This window comes from Nipponia nippon, unplaced genomic scaffold, assembly GCF_047370975.1.
Source record: "Nipponia nippon isolate SJK-2023a ecotype South Korea unplaced genomic scaffold, ASM4737097v1 scaffold_30, whole genome shotgun sequence".
Lineage (NCBI taxonomy): Eukaryota > Metazoa > Chordata > Aves > Pelecaniformes > Threskiornithidae > Nipponia > Nipponia nippon.
Window position 1 is genome coordinate 4,576,671 of NW_028262348.1, and position 21,719 is coordinate 4,598,389.

The following is a 21,719-nucleotide window of genomic DNA, read 5'->3' on the forward strand; positions in this document are numbered from 1 at the left end:
AGCAGGGCCAGGGCGCAGGCAAGGAGCGAGCCCCTCCGGGTGCAGGCAGACACCCCCGGCGCAGACCCCCGCTCACTGCAGCGGGGAGATCTTCAGGGGGATCATGATCCGTGACTCCATAGTGCGGATCAGCGGAACTGGAAAAGGAAGGGAGAGAGAGGTGAGGGCGGGGGGTCCCCAGTGAGGGCGGGGGGTCCCCGGCGAGGGCGGGGGGTCCCACTCACCTGTGTAGTACACGTTCTCGTCCCAGCCCCTCTTCCTCCAGGCCGCGTTCCTCGTCTCCTCCCGGGACTGCAGGTCCTTGTAGGCTGCAAGGAAGGGACGGGGCTGGCACCTGGGGACCCCCCACACCCAGCCCCCTCGCTGGGGTACCCGGGGGGGTGCGGTGGGGAGCCCCCTTACCCCAGAGGTGATGCACGACGTACAGCTCCCCAATCTGGGAGAAGAACCCGCCGACTGCCTCCTGGTTCTCCTGCCGGTACTTAATGGCCCGAGCCCTGGCATGTGGCAAACGCGGGAGAGGGGAGTTGCCCAGGGGGCCCCCCCGGCTCTAGGGGGACCTTTTCCCACCTCAGCTCCCTCCGTGCCGGGAAAACGGTCGCTTACCAGTTGTTGCCCCATTCGATCATGGTCCCTGGCTGGAAATAGAAAAAAAAAAAAAAAGAGTGAGCAGCCAGATCCCACCTGCTCCCCCCATTTGGGGTCTCCTCACCAAAGAGGGAGGAATTTGGGGGGGCTGCCCCCCAAAACACCAGGCAGAACCCCCGCCCCGGGGGTATATTGATCTGAAAGCCACCCCGAGGCATGGGCTGGCCCCCCACAGCTGCTCACCTTCAGCTTGTAGGTCCTCAGCTCATAGATGTTGGGTCCCTGGCGGGGCAGGGGCTCATTCCAGAAGCTGAACTCCAGGAGCAGCTGGTTCCTGCGGGACAGCAGCATCCGGCTCCTCTCCTTGCGGAAGTCCAGGTATTCCTGGGGACAGCCCCAGCTGGGGATTTCGGGGTGGGGGCGAGCGCGACCCGGGCTGGGGGTGGCAGGCAGAGGCGAGGGGCAGAGCTCGGGGGGCTCGCCCCAATCCCAGCGGTACCTTATTCTGCTTGAGCTTGTTCATGCAGTCCATGAGGGCCGGGTACCCGCCCGAGAAGCGCCAGAGGTGCACTGGAAGGAGAGCACAGGGCTGGGGAGATGGGGAGCAGCGCCCCAAAAGCCCACCCAACAGCTCTCCCCGCCACATGACAGCCAGCCCCCGGCAGGAGCCGAGGACTTCACCTTCGCTACGCTGCCTGCCTGCCCTCACCTGCCTGGTCCTGCTCGCCGTACCACGTGTTCCAGTTCCCCACCAGGTCGCAGGGGTAGTCGGCGTCCGAGTGGAGCTTGGGCAGCACCTCCTCCCTGCAGGGCCGCAGGGAGGGTGGCTGGGGGGCAGCCACCCCAAAATGCTCCCAAAACCCCCGTTTGCCCTCCTCAGCCCAGCACGAGGGGTCTGGGCGCGGAAAGGTCTGCCCTAACGGGACCTGGAGCAGCCCCGGGGGGGGTGCACCCATTTCACAGGGAGGGAAACTGAGGCCAGGAGCAGGGGTACAGACCCACCCGGGGTCTCAAGGAGCCCTGCACGAGCTCTCCCACCCCCCCTCGCTCCAAAGCTGCACCCCAACGCCCCAGGGAGCCCCCCATGCCGCACAGCGGGGGCTCACGTCAGGCTGTTGTAGGCGTCCAGGCATTCCGGCTTCACATTGTGAACTGCGGGGGGAGAAGAGAGGGGCTGGAGCCGAGGCCCCGGGGGGAAGCGGGGGCCAGGGCAGAGCAGCCGGGGGGGGTCCCCGGGGGCCAGCAGAGCGGGGGGGCCACTCACACTGGATCTTGTAGAGGTTGCTGGTCTCCTTCTTGGAGAGGAGGTTGGAGTGGGCGTCCTTGCGGGGATCCACCTTGTGCACGAAGAGGGAGCGGAACCAGCTGCCCTCGGCCTCCCTCGAGTACCCCCTGCGGGACCGGGGGGGTCAGCGCCGGGGGAGCCCCCCGACGCCCCCGGGAGCCACCAGCTGCAGGGGGAAGCGGGGGCCCGGGGCCGTGCTGCCCGTCCTGCCCCGGGGCGGCACCGCGGGGCCGGGGGGGCTCAGTCCCGGGCGGGGGCCGAGGCGCCTGGCCCGGTTCTGTCAGGGGGGCGGGGGAAACGAAGGCCCCGGCTCTGCCCGCCCCGGAGGGGGGGGGGTGTGTGTTGTGGCCTGGGTTGCCCCAGTGGTAGCCAAGAGGGCGAGGGGCGGCGGGACCCCCCCGGGGCGGCGGGGCCGGGCGGACCTTTGCCCGCCGGGTGAAGCATTAACGGCAGGGCCCGGCCCCGCCCGCCGGGAGCGGCCCCCGGGGAAGAAGCGGGGGGGGGGGGGGGAGGGGGTGTAAGGGGCCGCCGGGCCAGGGGTGGCCAAGGCCGGGGGGGCCCGGGCCGCCCCCGCTCACCGCGCTCCACCGAGGGCGCCGCCGCCCCGCAGCCGCCGCAGCGCCGCGCTGCCGCCCGCCCGCGCCGCCGCCATCTTCCCCCGCAGCGGGGCGGGGCCTGGCGGAGGGGGGCGTGGTTTCATCAGCCCCGCCTCTGAGCCTGACCACGCCCCCCCCGCCCCGCCCTCAGAAGCTCGCCCGCAGAAGGGTGATTCTGATTGGCCGCCGCGCCCCGCGGCCGGCCACACCTTCGCGCTCCCGGCCCCGCCCACTTGCTCCCGCCCGCCGCCAGGGCGAGGCCTCATTGGCTGATGGCGGGGAGGCGGTGCCCGGGGAGGGCGGTGCCCCCGCGGAGCCTTCGGATGCCGGCAGCCAATCAGAAGAGCCATTTGGAGAGAGCGGTGTCTGATTGGCGGCGGGGTCTTGCTCCGCTGCGTCCCGCCCCCTGACGGTTCGAGGGAGCAGCTGCTGGTTGGTCGTTGCTTCGGGGGGGCGGAGCTTCCTCGGGCTCCTCTCTAGGGGAGGCGGGGTCAGGGTGGGGCGGGGCCGGGGGCGCCCCGCGATGGAGCCGGGACCGGGGCCGGGATCGGGACCCACCTGCGGCGGCGGCGGCGGCGCCCACGGGGGGACCCCGCGGCTCCCCCCGGGTGTCCTCCGTCCCGCCGCGCCCCCCCCGGGCCGGGGCCTCCTCCTGGGGTGGGGTTGCCCGCGGTGAGGGCACGGGGTGCCCACTGCTCCGTCGTGCCCCACGGCTTCACGCCGTTGCCCCTCCTGCCCCATAGCCCCCTCCAGCCTGCCCCATAGCCCCCCAGGCCTGCCCCATAGCCTCTCCTGCCCCACAGCCCCCCAGGCCTGCCCCATAGACCCCCAGCCCTCCCCATAGCCCCTCCTGCCCCATAGCCCCCCAGCATGCCCCATAGACTCTCCTGCCCCATAGCCTTGGGGAACAGGGGTGCTTAGCCCGGGGGTGTTTGGGACCCCCCCAGGTACTCGGCTGTGGGGGTACTGGAACCGCCAGGATCCCCCATGGTGGGACGTGGGTGCGCAACCCTGGGCAGACCCCTCAGCTGCTGCTCCTGGGGGCACCACCGCACCCACTGGCACCCATGGGGCACCTCAGCACCGATGGGACCCCAGGACAGAGGGTGTTGGAACAGCTTGGGGGGCACCAGGGCTTAGGCTGGGGGGTTGGGGGTACTTACTCCACCTCCCCCAGTCCCCAAATGCCACGGAATGGGGGGGAGGAGGCTGGTTTGGGGGTCACCCCCTCCCAGCTCACCTTGCCGGGGAGCAGCGGAAGGGCCGGGGGGCGGTGAGGAGGGGGCGTGGGTGGGGTCCCCAGCCCCTCACCCGGGGGGCACAGGGAGCCCCAGCCGTGGGGGCAGGCGGGCGAGGGGGGACCCGCACCCCGGGGTTCCTGGGGCGCCTGCAGGGAGAGGGAGAGGGGGAAACTGGGGGAGGAGAAAACAGGGGTTAAAGGGTTAACTGCCCCCCCAGGCCCCCCAAACCCTCCGGGACCCCCCAAACCCCCCACTACCCCAGCCCCCCCATTGCCCCAGGCCCCTCTCACCCAGGCAGGGGGGACGCGCCCCGTCGCAGGGCGCAGACCCAGGCGTTCAGCTCCTCGGGGGTCTCGGCCCCCAGGCAGTACGTCCGCATCCCGGGGTGCTCGGCCTGGGGATGGTGGGGGGTCCACGATGGAGGGGAACCCAGGCATCCGGGCCCTGTCCCCCCCCTTACCCAGGGCACCCCCGGATCTGGGGTGCCGGGCCTGACCGTGAAGAGGAATCGGGGAGCTCGGGGCGCCCGGGGGGCTGGGGGCAGGACGCGGATCTCGTAGCCGGGCAGAGGGAGGCCGCCCCGCACTTGCTGCTCGCTGCTGTCTGGGGGGCAGAGGGGTCTCAGTTGCGGGGGGGAAGAACCCCCAGGGACCCCATCGGCACCCCAAGACCCCCAGCACCATCGGGGGGATGCTGGGGACCTCCTCTGAGTCCCACTGGCTGCCCCCAAACCTCCTGTGACCCCCCCTAGACCTCCCCCCCCCCCACCAGGAACCCCTTCAGCCCCCCAGGGACCTCCCAACCCCCCCAGGGACCCCCAGGGACCCCCGGTCCCCCAAGCCCCCCCCCGGTCCCCTCACCCCGGTAGTAGAAGAGCCAGAGATCCCCCAGCACGACCCAGCGGCGCTCCCAGACCCGCAGCCCCGACCTGTCCTGGGGGAGGGGGGGGCTGAGCCCCCCCAACCCACCCTCCCCCGGGCCCCCCCGCTGCCCCCGCCCCCTCCGATCCCCCAGACCCCATAACCCCCCAGCACCCCATAACCCCCAGCACTCCTCAGCACCCCAGACCTCCACAACCCCCTCTGCTCCCCAAACCCCATAATCCCCCCAGCACGCCCCCACTCCAGACCCCCCACCCCCCCAGCACCCCTCACTCCCCAGGCCCCCGACCCCCTCCGATCCGCCAGACCCCATAACCCCCCCAGGACCCCCCGACCACCCCGAAGCTCCAACTCCCTCTGATCCCCCAAACCCCATAACATCTCCCCCCAGGACCCACCACCCCCCTAGAGCCCCCCAAACCCCACGACCCCCCCCAGCACCCCTCTATCCGAGATCCCCCCAAACCCCATAACCCCCCAACAGCTCCCACCCCAACCCGCCCAACCTCCCCCCACCCCAGAGCCCCCCAAACCCGAAACCCCCCCAGGACTCCCCCAACACCCCCGAACCCCCATTTCTCTCTGATCCCCCAAATCCTATAACCCCCCAAATCCCAGAACCCCCCAGACCCCATAACCCCCCCCAGGACCCCCACCCCATAACCCCCCTGAGCCCTCTCAGACTCCCCCAAACCCCAGGCCCCCCCAGCTCCCCCAAACCCCATAACACCTCCCAGGACCTCCCACCCCCGACCTCCCCCGCCCCATAACCCCTCCAGACCCCCCTCAGACCCCCCCAAGCCCCAGGCCCCCCAACACCCATAACCCCCCCAGCACCCTCCACTCCCCCAGCCCCCATAACCCCCCAGCCCCCCTCAGACCCCCCAACCCCATGCCCCCCAAGCCCCCCGAACCCCATAACTCCCCAGCCCCCCTATAACCCCCCCAGCTCCCCCCAGCCCCCTCAGACCCCCCCAAACCCCATGTCCCCCCCAGCCCCCCGAACCCCATAACCCCCCAGGACCCCCCCCAGCCCCCCCAGCACCCTCCACTCCCCCAGACCCCATAACCCCCCCAGCCCCCCTCAGACCCCCCCAAACCCCATAGCCCCCCCAGCCCCCCCCAGCCCCCATAACCCCCCCAGCACCCTCCACTCCCCCAGACCCCATAACCCCCCCAGCCCCCCTCAGACCCCCCCAAATCCCGTAAACCCCCATGCCCCCCCAGCCCCCCCCGCACCTGCTTGCCCAGCCAGCCCCGCATGGCGGCGGGGGCGCGGGGGTCCCTGCGCGGCGCCTGCCCCCCCTTCCCGAAGGCGTGGACCCTCGGCACGGCCCGGCAGGGCTGGGCAGGGGCTTCACCCAGGGCGGGGGGCTCGGGGGGGCCCCCCCCGGCGGCCAGCCACGGCCGGGGGGCGCCCAGGGCCCCCCCCAGCCCCCCTGCCCCACTTCACCTCTGCCCCCCCATCCCCCCCAGCTCCCCACGGCCCCCCCAGCCCCCCATGCCCCCCCCCCCAGCTCCCCCCCATATTCCACCATATCCCCCATACCCCCCTACCCCCCCATATCCCCCATACCTTCCCATTTCCCCCCAGCTCCCCCCATACCTCCCGTATCCCTCCATAGCCCCCCATGCCCCCCATAGCTCCCCCCATACCTCCCCTACCCCCCCATATCCCCCCATACCCTACCATGCCCCCCATATCCTCCATACCCTCCCCTACCCCCCCATACCCCCCACACACCCCATAACCCCCCATACCCCCTATAACCCCCCCAGACCCCCCAAACCCCATGTCCCCCCCAGCCCCCCGAACCCCATAACCCCCCGACCCCCCCAGCCTCCCAGCTCCCCCAGCCCCCCCATAACCCCCTCAGCTCCCCCCATACCCCCATACCCCCCAGCCCCCCCCGTGCCCACCTGGGTGCCCGGGCCGGGGGCCCGGCGCGGGGTTTCGTCACCACCTGCCATGGGGTCCTGCGTGGGCAGCGGGGGGGGGGGGGGGGACACGGGGCCCCTCAATGTCCCCATTGTCCCCGCGGGGACAGAGGACCTGTTCTTCCCGCTGCGGGGGCGCCGGGGCGGGGGGGGGGGCCGCGCCCGGAGGCCTGGGTGCCCCGGGGGGGGGGGCTCCCCCTGCTGCCCCTCCCCCGCCCACTCCTGCCGGCGTCCGGGGCCGCCCCGTTACCCCCTGCTGGTCCCAGTTCCCGTCCCAGTAACACTGAGCTGGTCCCAGTTCCCATCCCATTACCTTAAGCTGGTCCCAGTTCCCATCCCAGTGACCCCAAGCCGATCCCAGTTCCCATCCCGTTATCCTCGTGCCGGTCCCAGTCCCATCTCATTATCCCAGTGCTGGTCCCAGTTCCCATCCCAGTAACCCTGAGCTAGTCCCAGTCCCATCCCATTATCTCCCTGCTGGTCCCAGTCCCTGTCCCATTATCCCAGTGCTGGTCCCAGTCCCATCCCGTTATCCCTGTGCTGGTCCCAGTTCCTGTCCCAGTAATTCTGAGCTGGTCCCAGTCCCATCCCTTTATCCCCGTGCCAGTCCCAGTCCTATCCCATTATCCCAATGCTGGTCCCAGTTCCCATCCCGGTAACCCTGAGCTGGTCCCAGTCCCGTCCTGTTATCCCCCTGCTGGTCCCAGTCCCTGTCCCATTATCCCAGTGCTGGTCCCAGTCCCATCCCATTATCCCCATGCTGGTTCCAGTTCCCATCCCAGTAATTCTGAGCTGGTCCCAGTCCCATCCCTTTATCCCTGTGCCAGTCCCAGTCGCATCCCATTATCCCAGTGCTGGTCCCAGTTCCCACCCCGGTAACCCTGAGCTGGTCCCAGTCCCGTTCCATTATCCCCTGCTGGTTCCAGTCCCTGTCTCATTATCCCAGTGCTGGTCCCAGTCCCATCCCGTTATCCTCGTGCCGGTCCCAGTTCCTGTTCCATAACCCTGGTGCTGGTCCCGGTCTCCATCCCATCATCCCAGTGCCTGTCCCCATCCCAGTCTCCATCACAGTATCCCAGTGCCGGTCCACATCCCCCGATCCCAGTTCAATATCGCAGTGCTGGTTCTGCTCCCAGTCCCATCCCATTACCCAGCGCCAGTCCCAGTTCCAATCCCAGTCCCATACCGCTATCCCGGTGCTGGTCCTGGCCCCCCGCTCCCAGTCCCGTTATCCCGGTACTGGTCCCGGTCCTGTCCTGTTGTCGCAGTACTGGTCCTGTCCCCTTATCCCGCTGCTGGTCCCGGTCCTATCCCGTTATCCCGCTGCTGGTCCCAGTCCTGTACTGGTCCCGGTCTTGTCCCGTTATTCCGGTTACCGGTCCCAGTCCTGTCCTGTTATCCCAGTACTGGTCCTGTCCCCTTATCCCGGTGCTGGTCCCAGTCCCGTCCCGTTATCCCGGTTACTGGTGCCAGTCCTGTCCCGGTCCCAGTCCTGCCCCGTTATCCCTGTGCTGGTCCCAGTCCCGCCCCGTATCCCCGCCGCCCCGGGCACTGGTCCCAGTCTCTGCCCCCCCCGCGCCGGGGCCGAACTGGGCAGCGCCCACGCGGGGCCGGAGGGGCCCGGCCGGGGCAGAGGGGCCCCGGGGGACGTCGGGGGGGCGGCACCCCACGGGGACGGGAGCACCCCACGGGGACGGGGACACCCCCGGGCCGCGGACACCCGTGGCACCGTGGGCGGCCTGGGGGCCCCGGGCCGCTGCCGGGTCCTAGTGCCCGCCGTCGCCCCGCCCATCCCTCCCACGCATGCGCCTGGCGCCCCCGAGCACGCCGACCGCTCCGCCCGCCGCCAGGGGGCGCCACCGCCCTCTCACCTCTCTAGGCGGTGGCTCCGCCTCTCCCCGCCCCCTTCCCTTGAGCGGCGTCCGCTTTCCCCAATCATCGACGCTTCCGCTCCCTCTCCTCTATCACAGGTCTTTCCATTGGCTCCGCCACGGCGCGACCTGCGTGGCGGGGGCGGGACCAATCCGTCTCGGACCAATAGCGAGGCGGCGTGGGCTGGCGCAGCTCAGCGCGGCCCGGAGCGGCGGGGCCCGGGCCCTCCCCGCCGCCATGGCGCTGCCGCCGCGCTGAAGCCGCCTCTCCCGCCATGGCTGGGGCCATCGCGTCCCGCATGAGCTTCAGCTCGCTGAAGAGGAAGCAGCCCAAGACCTTCACGGTGCGCATCGCCACCATGGACGCCGAGATGGAGTTCAGCTGCGAGGTGACGGGCCGGGGCGGCGGCGGGCCGGGGGTCCCGGGGCGGGGGGACCCGCTGAGGTGGGCCGCAGCCCCGGCGGCTTCCGCGGCCTCTCCCGCCCGCCCGGGGGGGCTTCCCCCGGGCCGGCAGCGGGCCTGAGCCCCGGGGAGGCGGGAGCGGGGCGGGGGGGGGGGTCTGGGGCCTGCGCTGGGCCGGCTCCCCGCCGCCCGTGGGAGGTGCGGGGTCACGGAGGCACCCGCGGGGGGCCACACGGGTGGGACGGCGGGGCTGGGCAGCTCCGCTTCATCCTGGTCATTATTCGCTTTATTTTCCTTATAATTCGCTTTACTTTCTTTATAATTTCCCTTTATTTTCTTTATAATTCCGGTTTATTTCGCTGTCACAGCTAGAGTCGCCCGCTGCACAGCAGCTGTCGTGAGGAGGCCGGGGCTTGCGGCGTCCCAGGAGGCCTGAATCCACCCGGGTTCAACTCAAAGCGCTCAACAAACGGACGAGAATGAAATTTTCGCGTTTTCCTGACTTATTAGCTCGGTCCTGTGGGCAAGGGGTGTTCCGGGGGGCTGTGTCCCGGCGCCTGCTCCCGTTGTGTCTAGTTTTTCTCCGATACTTTCCTTTTTTGGGCCCTTGGTAACGCTGAAGCGTTCTTGCTCCCCGGGGCGGTTGCTGTCAGCCCCCAGGGGTCTGGTTTGTTGGTGCTGTGTTTTCAGCTGATCTAGAGAGACTGGACACACAAACATTGCAAGCCCTCTCTACCCGGTTTAACTTTCTTATTTAATAGTTTATATTTCATTAGCCTGATCCCAATCTTGATGGAATTCCAGTGCCCATAAGCACTGGGTGTTTGTCATCATAAATTTTCTTGCTCTTGAGATCTGTTGTCAGCTCTGAAGAGCTTTCTGCCTTTCCCAGGGATTAAGGATTTATTTTAGACAGTAGTTGCACGAGCTTCCCAGCGTTGCGCTGCCAGGAGAGTTTAAATGTCCTGGCTCTGTTCCTGCATGTTTTTCCGAGGCTGTCAGTAATAATGTATGATGAAAAGTAAATAATTCTTTTTTTTAATGGTGCGGCCACTTGTCGTTTCACGTTGGGGTTAGGGAATTTGTGCAGTGGTAAAGCAACGCTCTCGGGTGGGATTTGAACGGGCAACTTGTGCGTCTTCAGATGACTTTTTGGGGAGGTTCCTGCCTAAAAAACTTGTTGCTGCGGATAGGCTTCTCCAGCCTTCCTGGGAGCGCAGGAAGGAGCTCACGAGCTGCGTGTATGGTCCTGCTTGTGTCTCCTGCGTCTTGTCAGAGCTGGTGCACACGGGATGCACGGGGGGATTCAGGCATCGTCCTTCAGCGTGGAGCGCCCGAGCGGAGGGAAATAGTTGGGCGCAGGTGGGTGATGAGGCTGTTTCACACCATTCTTAGTGCAGGCGGGGTGTGTTTTATTTAAGCACAGGGCAGCCTAGCTTGAGGCCCGAGTTTTATTCAAGCTTTATTCGAGCAGTCCAGCTCCATGGCCGGGTCTCTGCCCCCGTCTCATAGCTGTACGGCTCTGGGGGAAGCTCCTCGCTTTTCTGACTCTGCAGAAACGCACCGAGCCCCACGCCTGACATTGCAGAGGGATTGGACACACCTCGAGTCGCTGGGGCTGATGTGAGGGAGGGGTCGGGGATGGGAAGGTGGCACGGGGAAGGGCTTGGCTTGGGCCTCGCCGCGGTCAGGCCTGGAGCCGGGAGCAGAGCTTGCACCCGCGGGGGTCTCGGCTGCTCCTCTTGAAAGTCAAAGGGGTGAGAGAGTCGATGATCTGGGGAGGACCGTGCTCCTCCTTGAAGGGATTTGTCCCCTGTCCGAAGGTTTGCCGGGCTGAGGCCCTGGAGGGGTGAGATGAGCGAGCAGCTCTATGTTTGCCCGAATATCTGTGCGTGCATCGAGGTGGTGGGCTGCTTCAGGCGGGAAGGAGGCCTGCTGAGCTGAGCAGGAGGCTGCGGAGGGTGAAACCTGCTGCACAAACGCTCTTTAGAGGATTAGTGGAAGGAGGTGCAGTGGGAGTCTGGCTCTCCTGCTGTTTGGGGGGCTCTTGAGATGTGTTTTTGCTGCCTGCGAATGCTGCCTCACACTGACAGGGATGGAGAGCTGATGGCTTGTTGGACGTCTCGTTGGTAGCCTGCTGCCAGGGGCACTCCTCTCCTTGCCGAGCCGGGCAGGGGGAACTGCTGCTGCCTCTTGGCTTCTCCTGCCCGTGCTTGTCCTTTCCATTGCTGCTCTCTGGCCGCAGGCACTTCCTGGGTCCGCCACAGGAATGAGCTGGGGGTTCAGCAATTCCTCTGCGAGGCCGGGGGTTGTACCTCTGGCTGGGTTTTGTTGCATACCTGGTGTGCTGGAGCCTGCTCCCTGCCTCGGGCTTCGCACCCCTCGATAAACAGCAGCCAAGCAGGCAGAGGAAGGAGTGCGGGAAAGTTTTGCTGCCTAATCCACGCTGACACCTCGGCTTCGCCCCAGGTTGCCCGTCCAAATGGCCTCGCCAGGGAGCCCTGCCTGCTTGGCAGCCGTCCCGATGAGCATGGTTTGCCCAAGCCTCGGGAGCCATGAGGTGGTTGTTTGGAGCAGGATGGGGCAGTGGGAAATTCCTGCTCCCTCCTGTGTCCACTGCAGGTCCCGGGGAGGAAAGGCTGCCGTCCGGGCAGAGCAGGCTGATTTCTGTCATCCTGCTGTGCCATCTTATCACGCCCTCTGGTCCCATCCGCTTCCAGAAGCCCTCACCCTCCCTCCACCCCATGGCAAAACACCACTGCTCGTCTCCGTGCCCTACCTTGATGCTCCGAGCCTTGCCGTGTTGCTTTCTCCCCCTTTTTCCTTCTCCAGAAGCTGGATGCCTGGCCGGTGAGCAGTCCAGGGTGCGTGTGGCCATTCTGGGGAGGCTGACGCTACGTGGGCTGGTCTTTAGCATAGCTTAACTGGTGGCTTGCTGGACGGGTATTGATCGCGTTGCTGATATCCACATTGGCGTGATCAGCGCTTTGCTGTCTGGGATTAATATGGATGTTTTTTCTTTAAACTTGATTCCAGAGCTCTCGATGTGTGCTCTGTGTTGTCACAAGTTAGACTTCCCAACCCCGCCATGCAGGACAGAGGCGACGTCCTCACCGCGAGGCAGTGACAGCCGAGGCCCAAGACCGCGAGGGTGGCCCGGCGGCTGGGAATGGCAGAGGCTGCGGGGTGTAAGGCCTGGCAGCGACCGGCTGGGCAGTGCGGCAAGCAGACAGAGCTGGTGAGGTCTGCTCCGGCCCTCGAGGAGAGCGTGCGGAGCAGCGGAGAGATCTGAATCCGTAACCTGCTCTGGCTTGATGGCTGGCTCTCGGGGCTGGACTGCAGGTTGCTTGGTGCAAACCGTAGAGCCCCGGCTCTCGTCCCAGCAGTCCCTCTTCTCCTGACCCCACCGACACCGCCGGAGCTGCAGGGGGGGCACCTTGTTTTTCTGTGTTAATTTTTCAATCTGCCCTGTAGAAATTCCCAGCTGGGTATTGTAAGAGATTAAACCAGCTTTCCATCTGTTTACTCTGCAAATGATGTCTCTAAATTGAGCCTAAATCTAAAATAATTTGTAGAAATGAAATCTTAATCTTTCTAACATGGCGATTAAGCTTAATAGTCACAGTTGGGGTTTCACTTTAAAGACTTATAATTTGTTTGGGGAAATCTTGAAGGCACAAAGTGAGTGTCTTCCTTTTTGTTTCTTCCATCGTGGCTGTTTGAGCCTGATACCTAATTAATTGATAGCATCTTGAGGAAGGATAGACATTTGCATAGCTCTTAAAATCCCCGTGTTAAGCCAATCCCTAGCTGCCCCACCTTCCTGAGAACACCCTCAAATAGCCCGTGCGGTCCTTCAGCTTTCTGTGCTTGGAGAGGAGCCCAAGAGGAATCTTGTCGAAAGACATTTAATGTTGATGTTCTCCTGCGATTAACACCGCGATAGGCGGTGCGCTGCTTGAGTACTGATTTGGGAAGCTATTTTAAGCGGCAGTAGCGTAAAGCAGAGCTCGCCAGGGTGTGGTACTTGCACTAATGGGTTGATGTCAGCTCAGAGCGCGGTGCCAGGAGCCTGCCGTGCCCGATGGTTTCCACTGCCGTTGCCACCCCGATGGTGCAACTTGCTGACGGTGGCCCTGAACCAAATTAAAGTAGTCAACGTGGCAAAGGTTAATGTGATTTTGGTGGTGCCTCTCTAGATGAGGTAGTTGGTTATCTGTTATCTCTGGCATAACATCTTAAAACTCGGCGGTATTTTTGAGTCCGTGTCTTCCGAGGCATCGTTCATCCTGTCCCTCCGGCGGGATGGCGGTGGTGTAGTGCGGCTGGCGTCAGGTTGGTCTCACACGCTCCGATGCGCAGTTTTTGTCCTCCAAGAAGCAAGTTTCTGGTTGATAGAACCCATCAGTCTTTCTTTTGGTCTCGTGCGTGTCTTTGCCCATTTCTTCCTCTTGCAGTGGTCAGTCGGATTAGTGGCTCTCCATCTCCGGAGCCACAGCACCTTTTCTGAAGGGTGTGTTTTTTCTTTAGCCCTTTCTATTGTGCCTTTGATCTTGGGCCTGAAACTCCTGCAGGGATGGTTACTCCACCGAGGGGCAGCTAGCTGCCTTAATCTGACCTTAATCCTTTGACAGCAGCAGCTTCTGCAGGTCTTAAGTTAAAAATGAATGAAAAAGCTTTACAGCCAACCTAGAGAAACAGCTTAAGTGTTCAAGCAGCAAGAAGAGGCAAGTTTGGACTGATGTATTTGCTGGTTTAAACGTGCATCCTGTTACTGCTTCAATGCTTAAACTGTTCCCCTCTCTCCAGAGGATAATCTTGGTTGGAAGGGATCTTTGTAGCCCAGTGCCCCACTCGGGGCAGGGCCAGTTGGATGAGGTTGGTTGTAAAGCTTTTCTGTTCGCTTGTAAGTAGATGAGACCCAATTTCAGCAGCGTGCGGCCAAGCGTTAGTCTCTTAACAGATTAGGGAGTTACGTAGCTGAGCTGCAAAAGCTCATCTTCTGAAACAGGAGCAAGCGAAGATTCGGTGGTGAAAATCCAGGGCCAAATCGGTTTTTGAGTAAGAGCTGGCACAGTAAATCGGCGTCGAGATTTGAGCTCTGTCTGGTTGCTGCACCAAAATAAAAAGGCAAGAGAAGGAAAGCAGGGAGCAGAATGCCCCCAGCTCCCTTCTGCTTTGCCAAATACGTGGAAGGGGTTTCATAAAGATCCCTCCACCCGCAGTTAAACGTTTAGCAGCAGCTCAGCGATGCTAGTAGGGGCAGTGACCTCTCTCGGTGCTGCTAAGCTTCTGCAAGCAGGCAGAAAGTTAACTGGAAAAGACGAATCTGTAGGCAGTAACAGCTATTTTAAAAAGCTGCGAGAAATAATCCCCCTCAGCTATGAAATGATCTTCAGTAAATTGTTGGGATACCAGCTGTCAAGTCAATGTTCTGGTTCCTTCACGCGCCCATCTGCCCCGGTCCTGCGTCGGCTCTGCGAGCGCTCAGGAGTTTGGGCTGTTTGGTTGCTGCTGATCTCTCTTTAAATACAAGGCGCGGCAGGTAAGGGCTGTTTTCTCACTTCGTGTCTTGGAGGGGCTTATGCCAAAAAAAGTCAGAAATTCTGCTGATTCACAACAGCATCATTTGGGAATTAATTTTTCAGAGATGTCTCGCGTGGCGCGGTTTGGTTCTGCATTCCCTTAAGCTGTGCGCAAGTCACATGAGACTTACTATGAACACAGATCCTCTTTGGCTTCTCTCTGCCGGCATCTGAAATGCTTTCTGGATCCCCCATGTCCCACTGCAGCCTCCTCTAAGCCGGTTATGAAACTCGGTGTTATCCAGTTCCCTCCAAAGATGGCTCAAAACCGCTGTCAATCCTCGGTCTCTGTGGTTAATCCAGAGGAGCTGTGTTGATGCGAAGGGGAAGGAGGGAAGGCATTTGTGACAGAAAATCTTTCTCTTTTGGTGTATGTACTCCAATTTTGATGCCATTTAATACCTCTTTTTTTCCTTTGTACAGGCAGTGGCTTTCAAGTAGGTGGTTTTTGAAATTAAAAGTACTTGAACAGGGAAGCAGCCCCGGAAACAATCCACTTGAAGCTAGGAGGCAGCACTCTGTTAGAAAATCAAACAGCCCTTAGCATTGGAAGAGAGGCATTTGACAGCATACGTGTGTTTAGCCCTGCTTCATTCACAGGTAAACTTGCCGTTCCTCGGGCAAGGCTAAGCCTCTTTCCTAAGGCTGACAACACTGGCTCCTTAAAGCCTAGCTTGGCTTTCCCTGGGGTGAGCTGTTTGTTTTCAGAGCTCATCAGCGTGCAAAAGATCAGCAGAGCAGGTCAGGCTTGTGCTGAAATACCCCGTGTCTGTCAGCAGTCAGCTCCCGCACGGAGGTAAGGCTCGGCTCTGGGATCGCTGCCCTACCTGGCCCTTGCTGGGTGAGGTGGGGCTTTGGGACATCATCGGTTGTTGTCCCCTCCGCCTCTCCTGCTCGCTTCGGTGCCGGCTGGCCAGAGCTGCAGCAGCTTGTTCTCCCGTGTACTCCGCTCTGTCTCTGTCTTGGGCAGACACCACGAAATGTGCTCGGCTGCACCATCTGCATTGTTACGCCTGGGCGAGTTTTTGGCCTCCTCGGTGGTTAACAGAAATAGATTTTAATTAAAAGCTCATTATTGAGTTGTCGTGTAGCATTAGTAAATAAAAATAACTTTTACAACCCTGTCTTGTGGCTCAGTAAGTGGCAATGGGAAGTATTTGACATCATTTTATTTAAAAAAAAAAAAAGGAAGAATATTGCATATTTGATTCCCCATTTGCTCCAAATGGGCTTTAAATCCAAATAAGTGGTTGTCTGTGGCACTGCTGTTATCGTCCAAGTCCAGAAGGAGAAATAAATGTGGTCTGCAGTCTCAAAGTTGTCTCTGTTTCAGTAGTAAACTGTTGTGGGTGGTTGGTTTGGGCATACAGCCTACCCACGTATTGTGTCCCAGGTGGGTAGTGGAGGGATGCTTGGCCCTTGCCATCTCCCTTCTGCCATCTCCCTCCCTGTTTCAGTGCAGAGGTGTCACATCTTCTTATTAAAACTTGCTTCTAAATGGAAATAACATCACACGGTGGAAGCTGAGCATTGCTTCTGGGGCTCGGCCCCCTTTTCTGTGTGGTCTTTTAGACTGTCGTCATTACGACAGGGGCTCTGTGCTGTCTTCTCATCTCTGGCACAGAACTAACAGTTAATAAAATGATCTGCTAAGGTGAAAAGCCATTTTCTGCATTATTTAAGGATGAATTGGTGTAGTAAAATATTTTATAGATGTTAGTAATTTCTTCAAGGTCATGCTTTAACCCAGTACCGTGCAAAGTGGTTGCGTTGTGCGGGGTACGGAGGGACCGTTGCGATGGGTTTGCTCTGGGAGGCGGCGTGCCCGGGCTGAGCTGGTGACTGCTGCCGTGGTGTCCCCCAGTCACTTGTTCGTGCCCTTATTCCCCAGCCTGACCCCAGGGATGGCTGAAGCTCGGGTGGCTTGTGTTTGTGGTGAGAAGGAGGCAAGATTTCCATCCACCGTCCCTGGACAGAGCCGGGTTCTGTCCCCTGGAGTTCAGGTACCTCCCTGTTGTCCGAGGAGAGCTTCCCATGTGAGGAACCTTAATCTTAAATGGTTAAAAAATGTCCTTTTTTTAATCCCGCCCCCCCCTCCTTTTTCCACATAGCTGGTGTAAATTCAATTTGACATCGTTGGCAGAAAAGCATCAGCTGATGCCAGTGGGTTTTGGGAACCGCTTTTCTCTGCTGACCCCCTGCTCAACCCTCTCTGCGCAGGATGGTTGCACCCTCTTGCGCCCATTTTTTGTAGGCGCTCGGCCTCCCTCCTTGTCACCCCCTGATGAGGGGATATCGTAACCCTTCTGCTCGTTTTTGCGGCTGCTTTATCGACTCGTTAGCTAAGGAGCGGTTGTGAAACTTGACAGAAAGGTTAGGCACCGAAATAAATTGTCCAGTTGCCTGCTAGTTGGAAATGACTCTTGGTGCAGGTTAATAAATAATGCAAACCCTGTTAATAGATGCCAAATGTGATGTCTCTGCTGGAGAAAAAGATGATGCCAATAACCCGTACTGGAAGTACTCTATTCTAGCCACTGGCTGCTGAGTTTTAAGTGTTTAGTGCTGTTTACTTAAAACGCTCTGCTGATAAATTGTAAGCACTCTGTACTTGGTAAAGAACATAAATTCCAGCTCCACAGAATAACAGCCTTGCAGCGCGTACCCTGTTTATAAAGCAGTTCGTCCACGTATTCCTTCAACGACTCGCCGAATATATCTAACAACGCGTGCTGCCATCATGCTAATGGGAGAAAGCAAAGCTGCCGATGCGAGAGGTGACGCCTGCAGCTGATCGAGGATGCTGAAGCGACGCGGTCGCATCCGGCTCTGTCCTGCGGGTCGGCTTGAGGTTATCGTGATGTAGCTTTTTATTGGGAGATTGAGCTTTATTACAGTGTCGTGCCAGCCGCTCTGGCATATGGCTGAGAGGGGATTTTTCTCCCCTAAGCCTCTTTGTTTTGTTTTCAGGAGCTCGTAGCGGCTTGCAAAATCGACTTTGTGCTTCAGGTGTCGCTTTAGTGCAGAGCAGGGGAACGGCGTTACGGGCAGAGGAGGGGATGGGGAATGGCCAGCCCGTCCTGGCTCTCCCCCGGGCTCTCTGCTCAGCCTTGGACAGCAGCGCTCTCCATCTCCCCGTGCCTGGGGGGGTCTTTTTTTGTGTTTTATGGCCACGAAATGTGGCAGTTAATGATACGAGGCTGATCGAGTGAGGGTAAGGAGGGCTGAGGTCCTGAACGTCTGTAAAACAGTTGGAGTTCAGCTGCCAAAAGATGCCACTTGAATGCAGATCGTTATTTTAAGTACCGAGGTGTGGAATGAAATCATGTATGTTGAAATAAACGTGGCTGCTGTTCCATTTATATATTTAATGAAGGTAATTCAACACAGTCGGGGAGGATGTCTGTGCAATGTTATGGTTGGAGACTTTAGCACCGTGCAGCCAGGAATGTTAAATATATATTTCTGCCATAACGTATGCGTGCAATGACAGAGTGGTGGTGTAAAATCTAGCAGCAGAAGCAATCGCTTAAAATATTCCCATCACCAAATTAAAATGGGGGGGGGGGGTGAGGAACACACAAAGTTCTTGCTTTAATGCTTGCTGCTGGTCTTGGAAACGAACTGCCAGTGGAAATCCCAGCCCGGGGGGGGGGACACTCGGTAGGGTTGTTCAAAACACCGATCCCATGGGATGCGGAGCGAGGTCTGGGGAGGAGATACTCCTGTCCACGGCACGCCGGAGCCTGTCCTGGGAAAGGTTTGGTGCAGGGCTGGGTGCGTGCAGGCACCAATTGCTCCACTAAAGCAATGGGCTGAAATGTGGCCTTTGCAGAAAGGAAAAAAAGCCAATAACGCTTTATGCAAAGCAGTTTAATTCTGGTTAAGAAATAGCCCTTTGATGGCAGCCTGGTTTTATGTGCCTACAGAAATGGTACAAAATAGCGGTTTAAATGTGTCTTGCTCTGTTTTGTCTGAACCCTCGAATTAACCTCCCTCTTAAAATCATAGGCAAAGATCTTCTGCAATCTGCGCCATCCTGTGCCGAGCTGGAGCTCATCATGGGGACTGGAGGCTAGCTAAATGTGTGAAATTAGGGTTTTATAATTACAACACTGCAAAACTTGCTCCTCCTGGTGTTTTTGACCTCGAGGTGTTGATGGCGCCTGATACAAATTGCGAAGAGGCTGCGGTGAGCCGTCCTGGGGTGGTGTTTTTGGAGGGTAGTGTCGACTTTATTCTATTCTGGGGCTGTTAGCGTGCGTGTGTGTGCCCCGGGAGGGGGAGAAAATAGCGATATACTCATTTATTCAAAGGCAGCGGAATGGCAATAAGCTTGTCCTCGGCGGCTTTGCCCACAAGGCGGCAGTGGGTGACAGCGGGAGCGGCGCGTCCCCGCCGTGCCTGAGTATTAATATTGATGCTGTCCAGGTGGCACCAAGATTGAGTTGTAGCGACAGGAGAATGCGCCCAGACCCTTTTGCCCTAGGGCTTTAGAGTAACGGCCGTATGTCTTGGTCCAGCAATTGTTTCCACAGTGCAGATGGAAGACCAAAGTGGCTTTGGCATATTAGATTCATCTGTTTTATGTCCCTCTTCACCTTTCTGCCTCCCAACGCCTTCTGTTTTTATGAGCAAACTTCACTAACAACATAGATGCAGCTGCAAGACTGCTCGAAGGACACGGTCTTTGAGCAGGACCAATTTTCTCAGCTCCCGAGCTGCTTTTGTCACCAACATTTTCAGCAGAAAACGCGGCTTGACTCTATCAAAACATGCTCCAAGAGAACCGCTGACTTCAGGGATAATTTTCTTTTTTTCTGAGCTCTTTTTTCCTTTTACGTGTGCAGGGTCAGTAGCTCTGGACGAACGCACTTCGTACATAGATCGTTCCGCTTGTGATTTTCAGGAGTGCTTTGTGCCCTTGTCTGTGAAACCCTGTTGCTGGTACTGGAGTTTGCGCAGGGCTTCCTGGGGCTATAAGTAGAGACATTAAAGTCGCTAAGGGGCAGTTAAGAGTGATTTTTATTTCTTGCTGGGAACAGGCTGCTCGTAGCAGCACACGGCTCAAAAGCAACCTCAAGGGACCCTTTGGGTCCCCTGTTGAATGTCGGTGGGTGCCAGAGGAAGAAATGGGGGGAGTTATTTACAGTGGTGCTTGCAGGGGTGGAAAAAAAATCACATCTCGGTTTCCTAGTGAGGGAGGAGTTGGTGATGGGCAGATGCGATCAGATGGAAGGATATAAAGTATGCTTCGTTAGGATGTTTCCTTATCTGTACCAGATGCCTTTTCCACGCCTGCAAAGGCATTGTGAGGTGAAACAGGATGGATTTGGTTGAACGGAGACGAAGTTCTGAAATCCATCTTTATAACTCTGTTTCCCGTTTGCTTTCCTGCAGGTGAAGTGGAAAGGGAAGGACCTGTTCGATCTCGTATGCAGGACACTAGGACTCCGAGAAACCTGGTTCTTCGGCCTTCAATACACTATCAAGGATACAGTGGCTTGGCTCAAAATGGACAAGAAGGTTGGAACCAAATTTCCCTTGAGAGGTCGCGTGGGATGACAAAGGAGAATGTACTTTTTTCCTCTTTCTTTGATTGCCCGAGGTTGTGTTATATGTGGTATCGAAGGGAACCGGGTGAAGTGTATTTAAATCTCATCCCCATAGCACCCGTAAGTCAAATGGGGAAGAGTTGGCAGAGACACCCCACCCCAGCTCCTTCTGAGCTGTGAAGCCTCAGACTGTGCACGCTGAATCCCCTTGAGGCGTTTTGGAGCCAGCCATGCTGGGATGCAGGGCTTCTGGGTGACTGTAACGTAAGTGAAACCTGGAGGTCTCTCTTCTGTGCCCCTGAAAGACAAAACCTTTAGCGGAAAAGTGAAGTTGCACCTTGGCTTCTTTTGTTGTTGAGATGTACAAAGAGCTAGGGAGGAGGAAAACCAGAGGAGTGAAAAGGAGATGGAGATAAGGGAGCAAACGCTTCCCAAATATGTGAGCCTCCAGGTTGCTGAGGGGTGGGTTAGGGAAGTGATAGATGTAGTTCTGTTTGCATCCAAAGGATGTTACGCTAAAACCAGATGGTGGTCGAGACTGCGAGGGAGGTCTGGGTGTCTCGCCTGTCATGCCAAGGTTTGAAACCAACGTGAATCTGAACTGGACAGCGCCAGCACAGTAGAAAGGTAGCAAAGGAACAACAGTGAAATACAAGAGGCGGCAGTGCAGGGAAACGACGAGAGAGACGGATGGTGGCGTAGCAGGATATAGCATTGCTCTGCGAGGTTCGGAAGAGGCAACGTGCGCACGTCAGATCAGGACCGACCTTTGCTGTCTCATTTCGCATGCTGTTTGTTTCTGCCTTGTTTGTTTTCTTGCATCCTTATGAGTGTCAGAAATGTTTGTTTGTTTTCTTTTTTTAACTGTGGTTTCTGAACTACTTAGGTTGGTTCGTCTGTTCTAGATGTCTAAAATGCCTGACAAAAGATGTGCTGATCTGAACAGAAGGGAACTGTGTCTTGACTCCAAGAGACAGAGCACTGGAGAAGCTGGAAGGAGTAGCTGAGAATGGCTCTTGTATCCCATCCCACAGGTTCTGGATCACGATGTTCCAACAGAGGAGCCTGTCACCTTTCACTTCCTAGCCAAATTTTATCCTGAGAACGCAGAGGAGGAACTGGTCCAGGAAATCACACAGCACTTGTTCTTCCTGCAGGTAGGAACCTTGTCAATACGCTGTTTTCCAGCCCGAGGGAGAAGGAGCCAGGATGAGCAGAAGTGCGAGAAGGTTCCAGGGTCAGAAAGTTGGTCAGCAGAGTGTGGATCCTCATCGTTATGTTCACACCTCTCCAAAGAGAGTTGTCCTCAACAACAAAAACTTCTTAAAATAGGACAAAGATGGTTTGTCTGGATGAAGCAGTCACAGATGCCCAGACTTGCAGACCTCGTAAACTGGCTGTCAGGAATGATTAGGTGATTTGTAATGTTAGTGTGTGGTAGCTAGGGAAAATGGATCTGTCAGATGTGGGCTTGAGTGACACACACAGCCTTGGAGTCCACCTCTCTGCAGGGTGTGGATATCAGTTGTGCTGAGGGTTGGCAATTGCCTTTGTACGTGATAGCATCGTTATGTGAAGCAGGGGAATTTCATCCTCCAGAACAGAGCGCAACCAACCTGTTTTGTGTTCGGGCTGTACACCAAGGTTCACCTCTTTGCAAAACAGCCTTCAAATAACTGGAGCAGAAGACGATCCCAGGAGCACAGCTCCGTCAGAGACTGATGGCAAAAGCAGAGGAGAAGGGGAAACCTAACAGTCCCACCTGCCGCCGTAACT

General features: G+C 59.2%; 3 protein-coding genes across 14 annotated transcripts in view; 1 reads left to right on the top strand and 2 right to left on the bottom strand.

Annotated features, from left to right (window-relative positions):
- Positions 1–2,591, bottom strand: NIPSNAP1 (nipsnap homolog 1). 2 transcript variants are annotated; one of them, XM_087768382.1, is made up of 10 exons: positions 2,452–2,591; positions 1,853–1,980; positions 1,695–1,740; positions 1,298–1,392; positions 1,088–1,158; positions 832–972; positions 607–638; positions 403–497; positions 225–308; positions 1–137 (listed from the first exon to the last, which is right to left on the bottom strand). In XM_087768382.1, the coding sequence occupies exons 1-10, from the start codon at positions 2,571–2,573 to the stop codon at positions 73–75; spliced, it is 879 nt and encodes a 292-aa protein (XP_087624508.1). In that variant the 5' UTR covers positions 2,574–2,591; the 3' UTR covers positions 1–72. The 2 variants fall into 2 exon arrangements, with proteins under 2 accessions (XP_087624508.1, XP_087624509.1); XM_087768383.1 differs by lacking the exons at positions 1,298–1,392; positions 1,695–1,740.
- A 25-nt stretch (positions 2,592–2,616) lies between these two features.
- On the bottom strand, positions 2,617–6,214 carry LOC148054413 (uncharacterized). Its single transcript, XM_087768326.1, has 6 exons — positions 6,198–6,214; positions 4,207–4,330; positions 4,001–4,104; positions 3,710–3,881; positions 3,028–3,121; positions 2,617–2,945 (listed from the first exon to the last, which is right to left on the bottom strand). Exons 1-6 carry the CDS (start codon positions 6,212–6,214, stop codon positions 2,617–2,619), a joined length of 840 nt encoding a protein of 279 aa, XP_087624452.1.
- Positions 6,215–8,586: 2,372 nt separating this feature from the next.
- NF2 (NF2, moesin-ezrin-radixin like (MERLIN) tumor suppressor) overlaps positions 8,587–21,719 on the top strand; it is a 49,303-nt gene continuing 36,170 nt past the window's right edge. For 10 of the 11 annotated variants that reach the window (XR_015707249.1, XM_087768843.1, XM_087768841.1 and 7 more), the window contains exons 1-3: positions 8,587–8,789; positions 19,789–19,914; positions 20,978–21,100. Coding sequence is in view for 10 of the 11 variants with exons in the window: in XM_087768843.1 (XP_087624969.1) it covers positions 8,676–8,789; positions 19,789–19,914; positions 20,978–21,100 (363 nt within the window). In the remaining variant the exon portion in view is untranslated. The remainder of the gene's footprint in view (positions 8,790–19,788; positions 19,915–20,977; positions 21,101–21,719) is intronic. The other variant, XM_087768848.1, reaches the window with a different exon arrangement.